At 49.9% G+C, this 13699-nt stretch overlaps 7 protein-coding genes across 7 annotated transcripts; 3 read left to right on the forward strand and 4 right to left on the reverse strand.

Annotated features, from left to right (window-relative positions):
* Positions 1-230: 230 nt before the first annotated feature.
* On the forward strand, positions 231-2383 carry F5J12DRAFT_903988 (armadillo-type protein; the record flags this gene model as incomplete). The annotated part of the gene is made up of 7 exons (XM_051748470.1): positions 231-479; positions 528-1066; positions 1127-1207; positions 1261-1665; positions 1706-1862; positions 1913-2044; positions 2096-2383. The coding sequence occupies 7 exons, from the start codon at positions 231-233 to the stop codon at positions 2381-2383; spliced, it is 1851 nt and encodes a 616-aa protein (XP_051603210.1).
* Positions 2384-2558: 175 nt separating this feature from the next.
* On the reverse strand, positions 2559-4219 carry F5J12DRAFT_453736 (uncharacterized protein). Its single transcript, XM_051739504.1, has 6 exons — positions 3718-4219; positions 3526-3653; positions 3318-3475; positions 3228-3265; positions 2974-3164; positions 2559-2914 (listed from the first exon to the last, which is right to left on the reverse strand). The coding sequence occupies exons 1-6, from the start codon at positions 3769-3771 to the stop codon at positions 2641-2643; spliced, it is 843 nt and encodes a 280-aa protein (XP_051603211.1). The 5' UTR covers positions 3772-4219; the 3' UTR covers positions 2559-2640.
* On the reverse strand, positions 4220-6533 carry F5J12DRAFT_453735 (uncharacterized protein). Its single transcript, XM_051739503.1, has 6 exons — positions 6365-6533; positions 6240-6305; positions 5495-6186; positions 4841-5443; positions 4635-4789; positions 4220-4583 (listed from the first exon to the last, which is right to left on the reverse strand). Exons 1-5 carry the CDS (start codon positions 6452-6454, stop codon positions 4720-4722), a joined length of 1521 nt encoding a protein of 506 aa, XP_051603212.1. The 5' UTR covers positions 6455-6533; the 3' UTR covers positions 4220-4583; positions 4635-4719.
* A 905-nt stretch (positions 6534-7438) lies between these two features.
* On the reverse strand, positions 7439-8955 carry F5J12DRAFT_811147 (uncharacterized protein). Its single transcript, XM_051744827.1, has 4 exons — positions 8821-8955; positions 8702-8764; positions 8424-8644; positions 7439-8372 (listed from the first exon to the last, which is right to left on the reverse strand). Exons 1-4 carry the CDS (start codon positions 8899-8901, stop codon positions 7628-7630), a joined length of 1110 nt encoding a protein of 369 aa, XP_051603213.1. The 5' UTR covers positions 8902-8955; the 3' UTR covers positions 7439-7627.
* Positions 8956-10320, forward strand: F5J12DRAFT_811150 (uncharacterized protein). The gene is made up of 6 exons (XM_051744828.1): positions 8956-9382; positions 9434-9561; positions 9626-9692; positions 9750-9821; positions 9882-9891; positions 9945-10320. Exons 1-6 carry the CDS (start codon positions 9106-9108, stop codon positions 10012-10014), a joined length of 624 nt encoding a protein of 207 aa, XP_051603214.1. The 5' UTR covers positions 8956-9105; the 3' UTR covers positions 10015-10320.
* Positions 10321-12592, reverse strand: F5J12DRAFT_764554 (P-loop containing nucleoside triphosphate hydrolase protein). Its single transcript, XM_051742170.1, has 11 exons — positions 12502-12592; positions 12385-12456; positions 12288-12328; positions 12163-12236; positions 12013-12105; positions 11857-11959; positions 11521-11807; positions 11226-11469; positions 10892-11174; positions 10687-10832; positions 10321-10627 (listed from the first exon to the last, which is right to left on the reverse strand). The coding sequence occupies exons 1-11, from the start codon at positions 12542-12544 to the stop codon at positions 10604-10606; spliced, it is 1410 nt and encodes a 469-aa protein (XP_051603215.1). The 5' UTR covers positions 12545-12592; the 3' UTR covers positions 10321-10603.
* A 90-nt stretch (positions 12593-12682) lies between these two features.
* F5J12DRAFT_903994 (uncharacterized protein) lies at positions 12683-13642 on the forward strand (the record flags this gene model as incomplete). Its single annotated transcript, XM_051748471.1, has 2 exons — positions 12683-13082; positions 13134-13642. The coding sequence occupies 2 exons, from the start codon at positions 12683-12685 to the stop codon at positions 13640-13642; spliced, it is 909 nt and encodes a 302-aa protein (XP_051603216.1).
* Positions 13643-13699: the final 57 nt, after the last annotated feature.

A 13699-nucleotide genomic window follows, 5' to 3' on the forward strand; every position in this document is an offset into this window, starting at 1 on the left:
AGCATTGAAGTGGGGCTCCTGACGCCACAGGCCTTCAGTGCCATGTTGGACGCATTGTTGCAACTTGCGAGCCAGCAGGGAAACGGGCGGAGTCAAGGAAATCAACGGGTCACGTGACTTACGCGTCATGCAAGACGAACCGCGAATTCTTCGAGCCTGCAACGTGTTTTGGTTTTTCAAGTTCAACTTCTCACCTCACTCCGCTTCAGTTTCGAGAAAAACAAAGTCCAATGTTCAAAGGAATTTTACCTTCAAAGAGGATTTCTTCCTCCGAGTTCACCATGGTTACCAGTCTCGGCGATATCTCCAATGGCAAGGAGAACCTCCCCGTGGAGCCTAGCAATGCGACTCAGGCTTCAAAACCCCCCAAGACCTCACAGAGCAAAGCTAAATATGAGAAGTCCAAGTCGAATAAGACATCTTCTCAAGATGCCATCGCTGGGCCTCAAGCAATGCACCAGGCCTTCGACAGACTGCTAGTGAGCTATGATTCCTTTTTCTGTTTCTCAGGGTACTTAATCGTGTAGGATGAACTGCAGATTCCTCCCACTCTGCGTCCCAAGTTAACTAATATGGATACGACCGTCAAGGCGGCCATGCTTAAATCATCTCGCGTGCTAACGACCAACCCTCCCGCGGGTGCTACACTTGTGGGACAACCGTCCACCCCGCGTACTATGCGAAAAGCTCGGAGTATAGAGTCCATTGCCTCACCATCTGCTCACACTCCTGTGTCTGGACCTGGCCACGAAAGCCAACCACGACGTGGAGGGCTGTGGAAAAATGCTCTTGCCGGAAAAAGTACGACCGACTTACATGCCTCGGACGTCACGGATAAGACCCACGGTAGGGGCAGGTCATTTGACACGTCCAGGACCCTCTCTCAGTCTGAAACCCCCGCGGTGGTTCCTGGTGATCTCATGACAAACAAGTCGAGAGATAAAGCGTTCGGCAAAACCATCACCCCGGTGAAATTCTGCAGCATCCTATTCTCGACCTCCAGCACAGCGCTTGAGGTTGAAATGGTAAAGAAGCTTAGGCTGATGCTGCGTAATGAATCAGCTGCGTAAGTGATCGTTTTGGCCACAAACAAAAAGGGATTTTGAGCATCTTTTTATATATATAGCTGGACAGAGGATTTTCTACGGGCAGGCGGTTACAGTGGTCTGCTTACAAGGCTTAACGAGATACTTGAGGTAGAATGGCGGTAGGGTTCACTATCTTGACTTTATAATTCGCATGCTAAAATGATTTCTGAAGTGAGGAGCAACATGACGATCAAATGTTGCATGAACTTCTGCGGTGCTTCAAAGCCTTGTCAACATCATCAATAGGTTGTTTCGCGCTCCGCAGTTCGTGTCCAACCCCTTATGTGCAATTGGTATCCTTGTTGTATTCCGATAAGAAACCCGGTGACATCGCTACTCGGCAACTAATCGTGGAGCTGCTTCTGATCCTGTTTGATATCTACCCGTCGTCCTCTCTCCCATCATCAGGAGGTCGGCCCCGGCCGGAAGTATGGGATTCCGGCACACCCAGTAACGTGATTACTCTTCCTGTCCCTCACAAGAATCTCTTTTCCCTCATCCGTGCACTGTTACTTACCCCGGCACCTCCCCCTACTGAATCCCCTGCTGTACCGGTCTCCCCACATGCCTTTATCGAGTCTTTGCACCGCCCACGGATATACAAGACATACCTACAGGAAGCTTTCTGACGTATGCAGGGACTATTTCTGGGTCTTCTGCCATCCCAACAATACGGTCTGGAATCTCGCTGAGGTAAACGAAGGTAAGGTCGAGAAGCCCAAGGCCCCTGGTGGCATGACGGGAGGCGTGGAGTTTGAAGCTATGGGTTACTTCGTACGTCCAGTGGAGGTGCCATCGACAGATCTTCGCTCAGTACCACACAGACCATGCACTTGAAGCTGATTAATGCAATCGCTAAGATCGTCCATGAACTGAATATGGAGAAGGACGACGCAATGTCTGCTCATCGATTCCATTCCGATCTCTTCGCTTCTGGTTTGGAACGGATTCTCCTGGTACGTTGGCTCACTCAGTAATGGAGAGCCTGTTTAAAATGCTATGTACAGATTTCGCGCAAGGCGTCGACGACGTATTATCCAACTCTTCACCTTGAGCTTGCCCGGTACATCCGTTGGGCGTGCTTGGCAAGATATGAGCTTCCTTGGACGATTTCAAGGCTGATCGGTCCTCCTCCCGTTGGTCTAAGTAAGGTTAATGCCAGACCTCCCAAGGCGAATCGGGACGGGCAGAGCCCGCACAGCTCCCCCACTAAACGCGGTGCACCCACTCAGGTTTCTCCTGGTTTTGTTGGACTGCCTTGCCCGAAGAAGGTCGACCCGATCAAGTTCGACTGATGTATAGTCACGAATTATGCATTCTCGCTTCCATTCTGCTGTCTTGTTCCGTTCCTTGTTCGCGTACAGGTTGACGCTTCTCCTCACACTCATGCTTGACCTCAAGAATGTATGCTAGTAACAAATAGAATTCGTGTTGTACATTACGAGACATATGAGAGAGAACCGGTGAGACGGATGATCATGTTAGATGTATGTACAAGCAAAGAGAGAAGGCAATCAGAGGTAGGGCGGTGAATTCATTTAGTGCAATGTATTTAGTGCCCACCCAGGAGGCGCGTGGTTTCTTCGCCGATGCCCAGCCTGTTGCGCCTGCCCCTGTACTTGAGCTCCAAACCGATGACGCACCTCATCACCCAGCAAAGTGAGAAGATTGCAAATCCAAGCGCGCTGTAATGGACAAACGGAGAACGTTCGGGAGTCTGTTGAACGACAACCGCGAACAGATACCAGGTGATAGCGAAACAAGCGGGAAGATCACCTTCGATGGCGGAGTAGGCGTACGAGAAATCCACTATTTGGAGCAAGACCCTTTCACAATCACCCACAAGTCAGTGGGGCAAACATGCGTGGCAAAGGCATGGTCTTACAGGGAACCGAACACCGCAACTTTCGTCAAAACATCAGCGGGCTCGGTGACGGCGTTCACGCCAAAAGCTTCGAAAGCAGACATAAAAACCAAGCAGACAGTCCATCCATGGTATAGAGAGAATGGGAGGTGTAGGAAGACTTCATCGCAGAAGTTTCGCAGCTGTCTCTCTCTGACATCGTTGTATATTTGCTAAATTTGCTCTCGTCAGTATGGAAAAGTAAAAGGGTCGGTGGAAAGTTTAGTGCGACGTACTGCGACAACTGACACTGCGAAGATTATAAACACGAGGCCTGCCAACCCAAGTTAGGCATCTCAAACGAATGAACAGTATGGAGGACGTACCGTATCTATACTCTTGGATCGTCCAGGAGTAGACATACATTGCATTGAGAAAATCGAGAAGCGGGAGCTTCCAACCAATACGCTCGATGATAACCTCTTTACCTCTCCCGGAAAATTGGTATATGCAAGTTCCGAGGATAAGCATGTGGATGAGAGGCCTGCAGAGCATTGGGTATTAACATTCTATTCATGAGACTCGCTGACATACCATACGAAGAAGGACCACGAAGCGGGAGTAAAGTATGTTTCCTTGCCTGAATAGTAAACGTCCCAAGGAGAAATGACGGTGTACACGTTTCCACCCATCACAAAGATGGCGCCAATGATGTTGGCCACCTGAGTGGCGCAGACAGGTCAACTCACCCCACCATCATACAACAGGGTGGACGAAAAATCCCACCTTGAGAAGCAGATGGTTCGTCCAACTATTCTGGTTGCCACCAAAGAGACGCATTGGTGTAGGAACGAACGGTTCAGCAGCTCGGCACTATGGTTGATGGTGTCAGGTTCTGGGTCTGAGAAAGAGCGCAAGAGGGCATGCCCATGACTTTAAATACCCCCTTGAAAAGCGGTGGGGTGTGTGCGTGCATGTCGCGTTTCAAGCGCGTGCATTAACGTCCACGTGTGTATCCCAACGAGGGAGACAGGAGCCAGCTGCTAGCTGCGTGGTGTCCAGACAAATGCACGCCCACCTCCATAATATGACAGGCTATTCGGATCAGGGGAAATTCGGTACAGCCCAGTACAGCAGTTGCTGGAACGTTGCATCCATTGTTCTAGGACTGAACGGCAACGGCACCGTCAGCAAATAGATCATATAGACCTACCATCTCAAAGTTTCCATGGCCCACTTCCATAGAGTGGAGTGGTCGTGTACAGCCTGCACAGTCCACCGATACCTACTCTCACTCTTGGCGGTGTGAATGAAAGATTAGGCCTTCAGGGCATGTTCGTGTGATATGTCTAAGACCATTGACGAGGTTATGTTGGGAGTTCGTTATCGGTGAAGCTTCATCCACCGATAGTGGCAGAGCATCCCAACATTCAGAACCTTGTTAATGGATGGACGAAGAACAACCGAGCTACGACAGACAGGCCTCTGCAATGCAGTCCCTGAACATTGCCCCCGCACAACAGGCGAGAAGCGCCAAGCCATCGGAACGGTTCCCCGCGACCTCGAGGAGCTCTCTCCTAAGCAACTGTAGGAACGATGGTAATTCCTTATTCCAAAGAGCATTTGTATTGAATAGTTTTACAGTGCAAAAGCTGTGCATAAAAGAATGTGAGCCTAGACGATGACTTAGCGTACACGCGCACTTGTTCATATATATCCCCTCGAAAAAGATGAATGAATACTGGCATAAGAATCCAAATCCAAAACCAGAAGAAGACCTCGAAGCCATCAAGGCTTCAAGCGAAACGCCCTTTTGAATGTTTGCCACTTGGATGGTGCGGTGAATACAACTTGCCATCTAACCGCTTATGTTAGTTGAATAGGAGAGTCGCAAGTTCGTGGTACGAACCTAACAATCATATCTCCCCGGCCCACGATTTTGTGACCACAACGTATTGGCATGCCCGCTCCCTTTACGAAAACTTGGCCTTCCGTAGCACAGTCATGAATCGGATAAGGAAGGGGGAAAACAATTTCCTCCCCGTCGAGACCGTCAATATAAATATCTCCACCTCCATCGGCGAGGGAGTCCTGCCATGGCACACGAATATCCAGATATAGGTCGTCGTTAACTCTGGAGAACCTTTGCTCGGGCTCATCCTCGACTAGGAAAACGACGTCTTGGAAAGTTCCGTCTTTGCGCTGATGACCCGCATGCCGACATACGATTCTGGTGCCAGTTCGGGTGCCCGCAGGTACACGGACGCAGATTTCCACCTCCTCGATTTTATGCGAAAGTAGCTCCCTCTTTATCAAAAAGCGATGTAGTGATCCATGGAATATCTCTTCCAGTGTCAAAGGGAGGGGGAAAATCCACTCCTTGGAAGTACCTCTGGGAGACCTCATAGCGCGTAATGGCGACCCAAGTGACGGGACATCGTCTACGTGAGGAATATTGTCGTGACGGTCCTTCCCGCCTTTCGATCCCCTAGACAGTCTATGAATGAAGTCACTGCATAAAGTAAGTCATTCCACCCGTCTTTGCGTTTATGTTTGCACCTACTCTGCAAGTCCAAACCTGGATGACTTGTGAAGACGGTTCGAGGATGGAGGTATCACAGGCTTATTCGTCCGCGAACTGTCAGTGTGACTGCGGGAACTTTTGTCTGAGTGAAGGTCTGAGCTGCTATCCGTTTTGAACCGCAAGCCGTCAGCGTGACTACGGGAACGTTTCTCTGACTTGTGTTCTGGGTTGCTGTCCGCTTTGGATGCGCTGGTATCATCCGAATGCTGCATGTTTGTAGCAAATGTGAAAGCGGATGGAGACGGACTTTTCCTGCCACTGGATTTTGGCGGATCGCGTAGGTGGTCATGAGATTTGGAGGCGTGACGTCGACCCTTCACGCGATCAGAGCTGGAACGCTCCTCTGTATTGTTTTCTGGGTGGCTGCGCGAGCCATTACGACCAGCTGAGGAGTGGGTTGATGAAACATGATCTGACTTGGACTTCGCAGGACGTGGCCTTTGGCTTTTCGTTGACGTAGGTGGCGATGTATCCCGCGGCCGCTTAGTACGATTACTCTTCTTCGAATCCGACGGCGGACGACTGGTGGGCTGCGAGCTTCTCGCAGTAGACTCCGACGGTGCTGTACCCGTACTGCCTGTGTTCGAACAGCTAGTAGCCGAGGAATTTTCAGGCGGAGCGGAGTGGGTGCTCTCGCTGCCGTCCATTAGCGCGTGGTATGCAGTGTTCACCTGCAAGGAGAAGATATCAAACAATGATCGAAATGAATGGGTAGTCCTCCTACGTCAATAAACATCTGTGCCGCGTGCTCTTTCCCTGATAAGTGACGATCTGGGTGCCACTGCAAAGCCTTGAGTCATAATGCATCAGACGCGACTGGGTGACTGCGTAGGTAGCGCGCGGACGTACGAGTTTTTTATATGCAGCTCTGATTTCGTCGTCGCTGGCACCGTTGGTGAGGCCAAGGACAGCATAGTAGTCTGACTTTTTCGCAGGCATTTTGTTGGGTGGAAACGAGAGTGACTTTTTTTTTCGCGAATCTGACTACGTGGTGAGCGGAGGTGGGAGGTGGCACGCAGGTCGACCTACATTCAGCAGTTTAGAGAGACCAAGACCCCTCCCCAGTACTTGGATATGAACTGTTGGTCTGGTCACGATGGCTGTAATATAAGGCTTCCCCAAACTCACCACCTCGTGGTCTGCACGTTGCACTAGGCGCTTGCCGACGATCCAAGCGATAAGCGGACTGCTGTGTGGAAGTCACGGCGCTGGCAAGCAGGAAGTAACCTCGAGACTGATAGAACTGCACAGTTCTTCATGTTGACCTGAAACTGGCCACCTGGCGTGGTATGATTTCGAGTCCTTGTCACTTGTCAGGGCCGGAGTAAACCAGCGGAACCAGAATTAGCTCTCATAGCATCCTTCAGCTGACCCCCACGTTGGAATGACACGCAGCAAGTGGCAAGGCAGGGTTTGCCTAGCTGTTTTCATATCTACGATATCCGTAAGCACGAATTGACACTGACTAGTTCCTACATCGTTACTCCTTCAGACAAACAACCTTCCGCAAAGCTGAAGGTTTGACTCTTCTGGAGTCGAGTAACTCCAATTGTGCTTCGCAATCTTCAACTGCGAATACACCAACTTCAACTTGGTCGTCTTATACCGAACTCGTGGTGTCAGCCGAACTAACTCCTCAGCGATGGGCGCTTTCTCACTCCCCATACTTACCTGCTATGTACAAGCTGCCCACGCTAGCTTTTATCACCGACTAGGCGTACCAAGATCGTTCTGTTTCCCTCTAGTAGGGTCAAGTCGACCCGGTCCGGCGATTGGAGCGCAAATGCCTTTGCCTTTCGCAGGGGAGCGGGATAGTCGTAAATTTGGAAAAACGGCGCTACTCGTAAGGCGACAGGTTCGAGGTTTACCTGTTCCACTTCTCCAGTTCATAGATTGTGGGCATCTTGACAAGCCAGAGCCGAGAGTTAATTCTATTCCTCGGTGTATGATTAATTATAGTGCAATGGATATTTGCAAGGACGACTGGTGCCTGTGTGTATGATACAATGGGTCATTTCAAGAGCAATGCATGGAAATGTTGCTACACGTGCACATTAAATCGAGGTACAATGCTGTCGTACACTAAATGGGTCCAACGTTCTCCAGCACAAATCAGGTGGATGAATCCAGAATCTTGCGGATACCTTCCTTCTGTGCTGTCGTTAACCGAACAGGGAAAGTGATGTCCCATCGAACAATCAAATCCCCCTTCCTCTTTGTACTTCCTGCCTTTCGTACCATCATCCCTTCATTGGGCACTCTTGTCTCTGTGCCCGGTTTTAGGATTCCAGGTGGTGCTGTGACCTGAAGCTTCCGCCCGTCCAGTTGCTCTACCGATCGTTTCACGATGTCGGCGGTCAGTGCATCTACTAGGGGTATCTTCAGGTGACATATTAGGTCATCTCCGTCTCGAGTGAAGACAGGGTGTGGTTTTTCCTCCACGACAAAGACAAGGTCTTGTGCTTCTCCGTCTGGTTGTTCGTTTCCTGCCCGAGGGAAGCGGACCTTAGTTCCGCTCTTCCAGCCGGGGACAACGTGGATCGCGAGCACTTTATCGTCTGTGGTGCCATTCTGTAGTTTCCGACCGACCTTGAGGTGTTTGGTGGTTCCATTGTAGAGCTCTTCAAGTGTGAGCTTCAATGGTCGGACAATTTCAGACGGTTGAGAAGCCGCTGGAGTTGAGGAGGCGCGCTGAGCACCAGTAGAGGAGCGTGGTATCCCCCCGGGCATACTACCGAAGAACGAGGCTCCCATATCATCATCCTCATCGAAGGCCGATCTCATGCCACTCATGCCGCTCATGCCGCCCATGCCACCCATCCTTCCGAGACCTGGGAAGCTCCCCGAGAATATTTCCCTGAAAGTAACCTATGAGTTGTGTCAATGGCGTTCACGCTAAGCTACTCACTCGAATATTCGTTGAGGGTCACTTGGAGAGAATCCACCCGCACGCCCACCGCCCGGGCCTGAGCTTGTGAAAGTGAAAGTAGTACCTCCCGGGAAGCCGGAGAAACCGGAGAAACCTGCTCCGTGTGGTGGACCTGCTCCTCCTTTCAAACCCTCCTCGCCCACCTGATCATATATAGCGCGCTTGTTCTTATCGCTGAGGACTTCGAAAGCCTCTGAAATCTGACGGATGCCAGGTCAGGGGAATCCGAAATTGCCATGCCTTGCGATTGGACGTACCTCTTTGAACTTTTTTGAAGCGTCTTCGGATCCTTGATTACGGTCAGGATGCCACTTCAGCGCCTAGCAACAGGGTAGTGAGCATGAGAAATGACTACTGAAGGGCGAGGTGGACGTACCATTTTCTTGTACGCCTTTTTGATATCGTCTTCGCTGGCGTTGCGAGGGACGCCCAACAGTCCATAGTAGTCTGCACCCATAGTGTGAAGTTTAAGGAAGGTGTATTTGATGGGTTGCAACTACTTTTTATCCTTTGCCTTCGGTCCCTCGTGCTTCCCAGAACATCCCCGAATGCACTCGACTGACGTCAGATAGCCTAGATCGCGGGAATATATTGCCATTAAGGGACAGCAGTGTTTATAGGCTGGCGGCGGCGGCGGCAACGACGACGACAACAACAAGCCATGGCAGACGACTCGGCGGGGCGTTCGACGCATTCTTGGGCGAGCTTCTTTCCGTTCTCATCCAAGGCTTTGGATTCTCTGCCAGCAAGTACCCAGAGACCCATTCGTTATACCAGACAGGACGACATCCCCGACACTGATCACGACGTCGACGGAGAACGTCCCACCATCCGCGATTATCACGCTATCAATTCAGTTCCACCTCAAGTGCGTGTCCCTAAAAAAGTTGCAACCTCGCTCAAGGTCGAAGGCAAAGTCTGGTTTGCGAACGAACGAAGTGAGCGCACACACATCCCCCATGTTTATTATCAACCAATCTGTTCTGCAGCTTGGATAGCATGGCTCAACACTGCAGTTCTCATTGGAACGTTGGCTCTTGCCCTCTTCAATGCATCTGACGAGCCCGTCGGACGCAGATTTGCCTACGTTTATGCTGCCATCAGCGTCGGTGTTGTGGTAATCCGTTCCTTCGTTGCTGATGTCGGACATAATCTCACCCTTGGGATTACGGTGATCGTAGATCTATGGTTTCGCTCTATACCAGTCGCGCATCTCTATGATTCGTAAGCGCGATCCTAGCCATTACGGTGCGTTAAATTTGAATTGTCATGAGATACAATTCCTTGGTTCTCATCGGCGTCTAGATGCCATCGTCGGTCCGGTCGTCGTCAGCGCTCTCCTCTTTTTCGCGGTTTTGGCAAACTTCATCATCCGTGGTACGTACTGTTCTTTCCTCATACCTGGCGTATATGAATGACGTATCCCGGGGCCAACAGTTCGGGAGCTGTATGTTTTTTTAATCCTCCGCGGTATTCGTCCATTATTAACCATCCAGCCAGACGCCAGCAGAAGGTCCCGATACCGGGCATGTCCTTCCCATACCCCAATGCATCTGTCACTGTGCCATGACAGCCGAAAGTTCGCCACCACATGTATGTACTGAAATCTGCGATTTTCTTACATTTGGTTATTGGTGGCGGGCGTCAAACAAGACTACTAGTAGAGTGTACTGTTGGGAATTCACTGAGTTGCCAGGCGACTGCACGTTGAAGTCAGTTGCTTTCTATTGCCTACACCTCCGGGGGAGTTCGAGGGTCTGGTTGACTCGTTCTTCAACATACACCAGCCACCCAGGAAAAGCGGTATTCGTAACACCATGTCCAAGGCTTGCACGGCTTCACTTCACCCCATGATTCCTCCGAAGAGATCAGATAAGTCAATGAATGGTTTCGCAGTCCGCTGCCACTGCTTCTGAGTAAAGAGGAGTTAAATTTATCACCCGTCAATCCAGAGTCCTCTTGGGAATTCGGAGTTGAACATATCATTCCAAGTATCGAGAGTTCTCCAGGATTAAGTGGCCAGATGTTCAGAAACGATTAAGCTGAAACCTTCGCTCAGGCATGTGTAGTAGTTTGTGAATGGAAATAATCCGTGATATTCAAGGAGAAACATATGCAGTTAACCTCACATCCCCATGGACCAAACTGACGGAAACTCTTCACTTCAATGCCTTTTTCATCGCCTATGTAGAACAACGGTGAGATTCCGTACAGGGAGAAAGAAGAAAATGAGAGAACCTACCTCCTCCATCTCATCCAAATCATTCGTCTCTATGCGAACGATCTTTTTGCCAAGAGCTTTCTCGATTGCCTCCATCTGCTGCCACGTTCTTTGATCGTGGACGAAATTTATTGATATACCCTTGCGTCCGAAGCGACCGGTACGACCTACACATTGCATCACCGTCATCACAATGTTCTGTCAATATTGACCGCATCACACGCACCGATACGGTGGATGTATGTCTCGATATCGGGCGTCGAGTCAATAGAATGCTGACCTCCACGTTCGTTCATTAACGGAAGGTCATAGTTCACGACCATGTTAACCTGAAGAATGTCGATGCCACGTGCGATGACATTCGTCGTGATGAGAACTTTTTCGCGGCCTTCGCGGAAACTGTCGATGATAGAATCGCGCTCAGAAGCGTCCTTTGCACCGTGAAGTGAAGCCACTTTGTGACCTTCAGCAGTCATTCGCTGGGCAATCCTATCCGCTGTGTGTCGATGCTGAGGTGTGTCAATACGTAGTACATAGCGCACAACAATAGTATGACCCACCTGGCAGAATATAATGCTCTGACCAATTGTCAAAAGTTGGTACAGAGAAACCAAAATATCATATTTATGTTCTGCATTTTTGCAGTCCATGAAGAATTGCCGAATGCCCTCGACCGATAACTCTTCCTTTTGAAGCTCGATTTTATTTGCCTTCGGCGCAAACTTGTCGGCGAAGTTTCGGACGTGATCTGGGAATGTAGCAGAGAAGAGTATAATTTGGGGGGTTGGTTGGCGAGGTAGCATACTTGAGACAAAAACATAAGCGTGAATCTCAACCGAAAATTGTTTTACACACTTCTTCACGCGTAAGGTTTGATCACTGAGTCCGTCCTGGTCAAGCATATTGTCTGCCTCATCCAGAACAAAAACTTTGATTTCTGAGGAGTCTATAACCTTTCTCCTCAAGAGATCAATCATGGTACCCGGTGTCCCGACAACAATATGTGCCGTTATCCGGCTGACGTCTTTTGGAAGGTTGTCTTTGATGGCGTACTCTGTTTGCACAGACGTGAACTTGCCCATCGCTACCACAACCGACATAATTTGTCGTGCAAGTTCTCGCGAGGGAGCAAGACAGATAGCCTAGCGAGTTATGAGCACATGCTTAACAGTATCCAGCGATCCGGCATACTTGTGTTTTGTTCTTCGAGAAGTCGACCCTACTAAGCATGGTAAGCACGAAGGCGGCTGTCTTCCCCGTGCCGGACTGCGACTGTCCGATCATATTTTGTGGACTATGAAATACGGTAAGATGGAGCAGCATGCAAATCGTTTGGTGGCGTCCTACGGATTAGAAAGAAGCAGTGGCAGAGCACGTTCTTGGATCTTGGATGGTTTCGAGAATCCAAGAGCATAAACCCCTTTCAACAAATCCGGATTACTGGTAAAAGATGCTCGTCAAACTCGAATAATGGTAACTAGAACGGGGGGAATTCACAGTCCCATTTCTTCGAAAGACTTCGCGCTATAAAGCGGAGAATTGGGGTCCAACTGCTGATCAGCTAGTGTGACCTAATGCTAAGTGTAAGTAACCTTCCGCCACGATCTGAAGTGTAACCCTACCGTGACTTCAAACGTGGAGGAAAAGAGATCCGTGGTTGCTGCTGGATGTCACCTGAGCATCGGAAAGATTTAGAAAGAGACTTAGATTCCTGCGTACAAGTTGGTGCAGGTGCCGGCTCCACGGCAGGCTGGGTTTCTGCTGCCTTTGCCTCTTCTTCAGGCTTAGGGCCTGTGCATGATCAGTCATTGTTCTGTTGCGATAGAAAATGCGCACCATCTGTCTTGGGTGTGTAGAATCCATCTGCGTCTTTCTCCATGATGCTAATAAGGTATGAGTGTGGTAGGTGTGGATGGCGAGTATCTCTCTTTCCAATCACGGCGGCAGTTGCCGGGGCGAAGTCATTTGATCTCATCTGTCCAGCTCAGGTCAGAATGACTTGTGCTAATTGACCATCATGCGTCGATCACCAAGCTCATCGCTACCGCCTGGATTTACTAGCAAAGCACTAGGTTCATTGCAGAGATTGCAGCAGGGACTATCTACTCTCGAACTAGTCCACACGCCTCATGGGCACTGGCCATACCGACCTGAACAGTTTCATATGAGGAAGTCTTGTCCACTCCGTGTGTCTGTCCTGGATTCGTCATTCAATCCCCCAACACTGGCACACCTAGCACTGGCGAGATCATCCCCTCGAGGGCCAACGGACCAAGCAGTTTCTGCTTCGGAAATTGATTATGATGCGAGACTCCTTTTGCTATCCGTACGGAACGTAGAAAAGTCTTTGGTGCCGGGGGACGCTACCTACGTCCAGCGGTTGGAGATGATGTATCTCTTGTCACTCGGTACCGTTTGTGCCCTCGTAAACGATGAAAGGGCGGCTTATAGGTTATTTATACTCTCAGATATCGGCAACAATGTTGCCGTGGCAATCATCGACCAGCCCACTTTCGTTGGAAAGTCAACTATCTTACACTCTTTCTTCCAGAGTAAACTCGCGTCAATGCATACCCCACTCGCCGCGGGGATGGGGGCCCTTCATCGACCCAAGCTGACCTTCTTACTGGGCTCTGATACACTCGTTCGCGTTTTCGCCCCCAAGTTTTATGCCTCGGAAGAAGAGATGACAAGACTTCTCCAAAATTTTCTTTTTCCGGACGGTCAGGACTGTCAGATAATATGTGCTCACCGACCGAACGTGACCATCGATGAAGAAGTTAAAAGAATGGCGTTGAATGCTTACAGAAAGTTCGTCGACCGTGAACGTATCCACTTCATAAATATCGGCGACGATGAACAAACCCTTAGCTCCACTCAAGTGAGAGTTACGGTTGCGGCGGGCAAGGACGACTGGAAGCGACTAGTCACTGACCTTGTTGCCAACTACATCATCGAAAATGGGCTCTATGTCTAACAAAGTGTGAAGCATACCAAAAGAAATGTAATCCAGTCATGAAATGTCTACGTTACA

This window comes from Pisolithus orientalis (genome assembly GCF_024613125.1).
Source record: "Pisolithus orientalis strain OTSU chromosome Unknown F5J12scaffold_5, whole genome shotgun sequence".
Lineage (NCBI taxonomy): Eukaryota > Fungi > Basidiomycota > Agaricomycetes > Boletales > Pisolithaceae > Pisolithus > Pisolithus orientalis.